The following is a 6,050-nucleotide window of genomic DNA, read 5'->3' as shown; positions in this document are numbered from 1 at the left end:
CGGATACATGAATTTTAAAATTTTATAAGGTACGGGGACACGGCATATATATAGAATAAATTTTTTTTAGATAAATTACAATGAATTTTTGATATTTTATTGCTGTTAAAATATAAAATAATTTTTTAACTATTTTTAATATTTTTTTAACTATATAAAAGTATTTAAAATATTTTTATTTTAATATATAATAATATATATTATTTTTAAATTTATTTTAAAAATACATATTAAGAATAAAGTTGGACAGGTTGACACGTGATAATATTTAGGTATATTTAAGTGTGTCTCAAAAAAAATTATTTTTTATTAAAATACGGTTGAACACAACAAACACGCGTGTTGGACGAGTGTCGATAAATATCATGTCCAAAATATGTTCAACACGCAGATATAACAACTCAACGAAGTGTCCGTAGTTTATAGAATTAAACATATTCAATCAAACACATTAATCTATCTAACTATTTAAAGTGTGATATTTGTATAAAAACATCATTATTAAAGTATCTATATATTTCAGTTGCTGAAAAGTACAACGGGCACGAGTTGCTCTCCCCCTCGCTCTTCTTTGTTCTATAAATTGCCGTGTTCACCAATTAAGCAGACACCCCTACACATCTTTTCTTTTTTCTCCCCCCTTTTGTTAGTCTATTACTGCTCCAACTCCAAAACCACACCTCTCTTTCTCTTTTCGTCTTCTATAAATTGCTCATTGAACAGGGGAAGCAGCATATCTATTATCCACCTCTGTTCTTTTCTTCCTTGTTTTTCTTTGTCGCAACCTTCCACCTCTTTCTCATTATTTCTCCCAAGTTACACATACATAAGATTATTATTAATGAAATCATCATCACAAGTGAGTACCAACATAGTGAAGCTCACAGAGTCGTTCTTCCATTCGACTGTTTCGGCAGCAAGTTCACAAGTGCAAAAATCATCAATGGCCTTGTTTGGTGGGTTATTGGGTCAATACCAGAAGAGAAGGCTTCTCTTCACTGTAGAAGAAAGCAATAATAATAAAGGAGGCAATAACAAAGTTAACCCCTGGCTTGAATCAATGAGAGCTTCTTCTCCTACACGAATCACACCCAACAACAATAACAACCAAGACGATAGCAACAACAACCCCTCTTGGATCGTAAGTTTTAACTAACATACATATATATACCAATACCATTCTCTCTTGGATTCATACCCTTTGCTGTTTCTTTGCCCTTTTTCCCATCATATTCATCAACATCACTATGTACATCAGCCAAATATTTTTCCCTTTAGAGTTTGGTACATCGAAAAATTAATGTATTTAGATTTACTTTGTGTCCAAATACATTCAAGTTTTGAATGTACCAAAATCTTTTAAAGTGATAGTAAAGGAGTAAGTTTCTCAAAAAGAATGATGGTGGCCAATAATGAGTGAACCATGAACATTGAACTTAAATATAATTATTAATATTGAAGAGAAGCATTGATTATGTAACGCACTATTAACAAGCTAAGTAGTGTATCATTTATAATCATGCATTCGATTTGGCAAAAAAGACAGAGAGGACCAAATGCCTCTGCTACAACGTGAATGATATGCTTCTTTGTTGGTTTGTTAGTGGTTTGTGTTGTTGTAAGTTTAGCTTGTTCCCTCACAACTCTTTACGAGTTCAGATGAGGCTCTGAAGATGTTTGATGAGATGATATGGAACTAAATAGTGTAGCCTGATTTTGCAGGTTGGTCATCCATCTGCGCTGAAGATGTTTGATGAGATAATATGGAACTCGAAAGGGAAGCAAGTTGTTGTGTTTCTTGATTACGATGGAACTCTTTCTCCAATTGTTGCAGATCCAGAGAAAGCATTCATGACTAAAAAGGTTCCTCTCTTAACACTTAAAAGAAGGTGGCTACTTTCATGAGCACGCCTTCACGTGAAGATAGTATTATGAACTTTTAGATTATTCAACATGTTTAACTGAATCATTTAACAGTTTAATCGATAAAGATTTTTTTTTTGAAAATAACCATCTAAAAGAAACTCTATACTTCTCAATAGAAAATGATAAATATTGATTTTATTATTTTCATGCTTTATTCACTCAGATGAGAGCAATACTAAAGGACATAGCAAGACTATTTCCCACTGCCATAGTAACCGGAAGATGTATTGACAAGGTGCATTTTTTTTTCTTCCCTGCAAAACTAAAATCTGAGAGACAATTTTTTTTTTGAAAAAGAAAATATAAATAAATAAATAAATAAAATTTTTAGGTATACGATTTTGTAAGATTGGGAGAAGTGTACTATGCTGGAAGTCACGGTATGGACATCAAAGGACCAACAAAAAGCCGCAATCATCAGAAAGTGAGTCATACTTTCCACCAGAACCAAATTATAAACATAGTTGGATTTCTTTATTTTAGGTGAAAATAACCCTTCTTAGTTATTCCTTTTAAAAAAAATCATTTTTAAACAATATGCTCTAATAAAGTTGTTGTTCTTTGCTTAGATTCTTAATTATTCTTGTTTTGTTTCCAGGGTAATAATAATGAAGCATTAGTGCTCTTCCAACCTGCGAGTCAATTCTTGCCCATGATCAACGAGGTTCGTTTTGTCTAATTTTGTTTGCATCCATTTTTTCAATGTCAAATACTCAAATGATGTAGAATATATAATAATACTTTATGTTAAAGTAATAACATAATTTGATCAATAAAAAATGACATTCTAGTTAATATTGAATAGAAGTAAAAACTCACTTAGAATCTGTTTTCATATGAAGTTGATAGTTAAAATTAATTAGATAATAATTTAGTTAAATATATTAAATCATTTAATAATTTTTAAATATCAATTTTACATAAAATTGGTATCAACTTTATATAAAGATAACTGTACTTGAGTTTTTACTTCTAATAAAAATAGATCAGTACAGTTCAAGAACAATAATTTACTAGTAACTTTTATGATTTATGGAAATGTTCTCATATACTTTTTTTTCTTTTTTTGTTTTATTCTTTATTTGGTTTCAGGTGTACAAGATCTTGGTAGAAAAAATGAAAGCTATTCCAGGGGCTAAAGTAGAAAACAACAAGTTTTGTCTGTCCGTGCACTTTCGATGTGTTGAAGAAAAGGTACCACCTAATTAAAGGATTTTTTTTTTTAAATCCCTTCAATAAACTTTGTTCACCAAACATGCACACATGCACGCGCAAAAACTCACATAAGTTAAATTGATGGGTCAAATTACTAGTATTATTATATTTTTAAATTTTTATAATTTTAAATCTATCTATTTTTTTAACCTTTATTTGCTTTCTCTTTAGTGCTGGTCAGCCTTGGCGGAACAAGTTAATTCAGTGCTCAAGGAGTACCCAAAACTTAAGTTAACACACGGGAGAAAAGTTATTGAGATTCGTCCAACTATAAAATGGGACAAAGGCAAGGCGATTGAATTCTTGTTAGAGTCACTAGGTGAGTATTTTTCATTCTAAAAAATAAAAAATATGTAATTAATTAACTAATATATATTATATATGTGTGCAGTGGTGCTAACTATAACATATGTTCTTTGGTGATTTTTAGGCTATGCAAATTCTACCAGCGTATTTCCCATCTATATTGGTGATGATAGAACTGATGAGGATGCTTTTAAGGTAACAGAATTGCCGTCACCAAAACCAACTTGTTAAAATTATTGCATTATTATATTCAACTCTCATATTCATATTCTTATTCTAACTAGAGACTATTAAAAAAATTATTTTAACGGTCATTTATTTTATTTTTAGTGGTAATAAAAATAACTATTAATATATTTATCAGTAATTAAACATTAATTATTTTATACTTTTTTTGTTAAAAAATTTTAGTAACAATTATATACTTGCCGATGAAGACTATTTTTAATAGTTACAAAAAATATATAATTATCATTATAACATGTAGTAATAACAATAAATATATAATTGTTACAAAACATAAGTTAAATAAGATATATAATAATAATTATTATATTTTTGGTACTAAAAATTTGTTGTTAAAAATAATTTTATGGTAGTGAGACTTTAATTTTTTGGATATCATATATAACAGGTTCTACGTAGTAAGGGCCAAGGAATTGGGATTCTTGTTTCTCAAATTCAAAAAGAAACTAAGGCTATCTACACTTTGCATGATCCTTTAGAGGTATTAATTCATGTTTATCAATTAACGCATTATCTAACAATAATAGCCATTAATATTGTATTCATTTTTCCACATTAATAATGAATATGTGCAATATAAAATAAATTTAATGAAATTTTATTTACAGGTTGGACAATTTTTAAGGCGTTTGGCAGATTGGAAAAAAAACAAGTTCTAGCCATACACCCACCACAAATTGTAGATTTGTAGATGAGTTTAATTTTTAGGTAATTGATACCTTCCAAGGAATATAGTCAAGGGGTGGCTCAAATTGTATCCCTTAATTATTAGTTTCCTTTTGAAAAATAGAAACTATTATTGTTGTTGTTTCATAATGTAAATTTTAGACTGTATTTGAAATTTATAATTTTGGAAGAAAATATAAATTATTAAAAGATAGATAAAGATAAATTTCTGTGTTTCTATTTCTATTAATTATATATGTATTTTATTATTATTATTATTATTATTATTATTATTATTATTATTATGTGAATGTATCCTGTTGCATGCGCACACGCGGATAGTGAAAGATAATGTTTATTGCTGCAGACCTGCAGTGCAATTTTTGCCATGCATTGCGTGCCAACCTTGTTGTCTCAATTGTACTTATTATTGTACGTCTTGTTTTATGTTGGAAAGTGTAAACAATGAAAACGAAAATGATTTACTTCCAGCTTCAAAATACGTGTTCAAATAAACCAATATCAATGGAAAATTTTAAGTATTTTAGTGTTTTAAGTATTTCAATAATTTTAGTTATTGATTTTAATAATAAAATTTATACATGATTTATAAAATTGATAGTTAAAATTATTAGAATATTTAAAATATTTTTAATATTATAAATAAAAAATTAATTGAATTAAAAACTAATTTTTTTGTCATTAAAACTGAAAAGTATGAGATTCAGAGTTCTGAGTGTGTGAACAAAAAGATGAACTAAGAGCCTAAGAGAAAAGAAAATGAGAGAGAATAATATAGAGAGCAGTTTGATAGAGAAATTGATAAATTCTATTATTTATAAGTTGAAGTAAGTGTTTACAGTTTACACTGTGAGGTAGCTATTTATAGAAGATCTAGTTATATGCAAAACAACAAACTCAACTAATTTTGCCAACCAATCTTGCCACATTATTAACTTGCTAACTAACTTCAGAAGTTTCACATGCTTCTTCTTCTTTTTCTTCTTCTTCTTCTCATTACTTGTATCATCCTCCTTGTGGAAGAGCTATAGTTGAAGGTAAAGCACTCTCATAATCTCTATTGTGTGAGTTCAGGTGTGAAGAGAAGAGAAGAGGGATGAAGAAAGGGAGCAGAGGGAACAGAGAGAAGGTTGGAGGAAGAGAGAAGTGAGAGAAGAAGTTGAAAGAAAATCTGCACTCTGAAATTGATCATCTCAAAATGAGCATTCTAACTGATTACAAGAATGAACAATATTCTACTTATAGTATCTATTTTGCTAGGCTACTTAATTTACCAGTTGATGAGCGGATAATTTGTATACTTTTTGGCATTATTTTTAGTGTGTTTTTAGTATGATCTAGTTAGTTTTTAGTATATTTTTATTAGTTTTTAGTTAAAATTCACTTTTCTGGACTTTACTATGAGTTTGTGTGTTTTTCTGTGATTTCAGGTATTTTCTGGCTGAAATTGAGGGACCTGAGCAAAAATCTGATTCAGAGACTAAAAAGGACTGCAGATGCTGTTGGATTCTGACCTCCCTGCACTCGAAGTGGATTTTCTTGAGCTACAGAAGCCCAATTGGCGCGCTCTCAACGGCGTTGGAAAGTAGACATCCTGGGCTTTCCAGAAATATATGATAGTCCATACTTTGCCCAAGATTTGATGGCCCAAACCGGCGTTCAAAGTCACC

At 29.5% G+C, this 6,050-nt stretch overlaps 1 protein-coding gene across 2 annotated transcripts in view; it reads left to right on the top strand.

Annotated features, from left to right (window-relative positions):
* The first annotated feature begins 627 nt into the window (after positions 1-627).
* LOC107459108 (probable trehalose-phosphate phosphatase H) overlaps positions 628-6,050 on the top strand; it is a 21,195-nt gene continuing 15,772 nt past the window's right edge. The window contains exons 1-11 of one of the 2 annotated variants that reach the window (XR_008001506.1): positions 628-1,141; positions 1,723-1,863; positions 2,090-2,161; positions 2,258-2,350; positions 2,525-2,590; positions 3,019-3,120; positions 3,313-3,460; positions 3,572-3,642; positions 4,082-4,174; positions 4,302-4,401; positions 5,455-5,509. Coding sequence is in view for 1 of the 2 variants with exons in the window: in XM_016077319.3 (XP_015932805.1) it covers positions 842-1,141; positions 1,723-1,863; positions 2,090-2,161; positions 2,258-2,350; positions 2,525-2,590; positions 3,019-3,120; positions 3,313-3,460; positions 3,572-3,642; positions 4,082-4,174; positions 4,302-4,352 (1,137 nt within the window). In the remaining variant the exon portion in view is untranslated. Of the gene's footprint in view, positions 1,142-1,722; positions 1,864-2,089; positions 2,162-2,257; positions 2,351-2,524; positions 2,591-3,018; positions 3,121-3,312; positions 3,461-3,571; positions 3,643-4,081; positions 4,175-4,301; positions 4,542-5,454; positions 5,510-6,050 lie in introns of those variants that run through there. The other variant, XM_016077319.3, reaches the window with a different exon arrangement.

The sequence above is a fragment of the Arachis duranensis genome, chromosome 7 (genome assembly GCF_000817695.3).
Source record: "Arachis duranensis cultivar V14167 chromosome 7, aradu.V14167.gnm2.J7QH, whole genome shotgun sequence".
Lineage (NCBI taxonomy): Eukaryota > Viridiplantae > Streptophyta > Magnoliopsida > Fabales > Fabaceae > Arachis > Arachis duranensis.
Note: the sequence above shows the minus strand (reverse complement) of the source record. Positions and strands in the feature narration are given on the sequence as shown.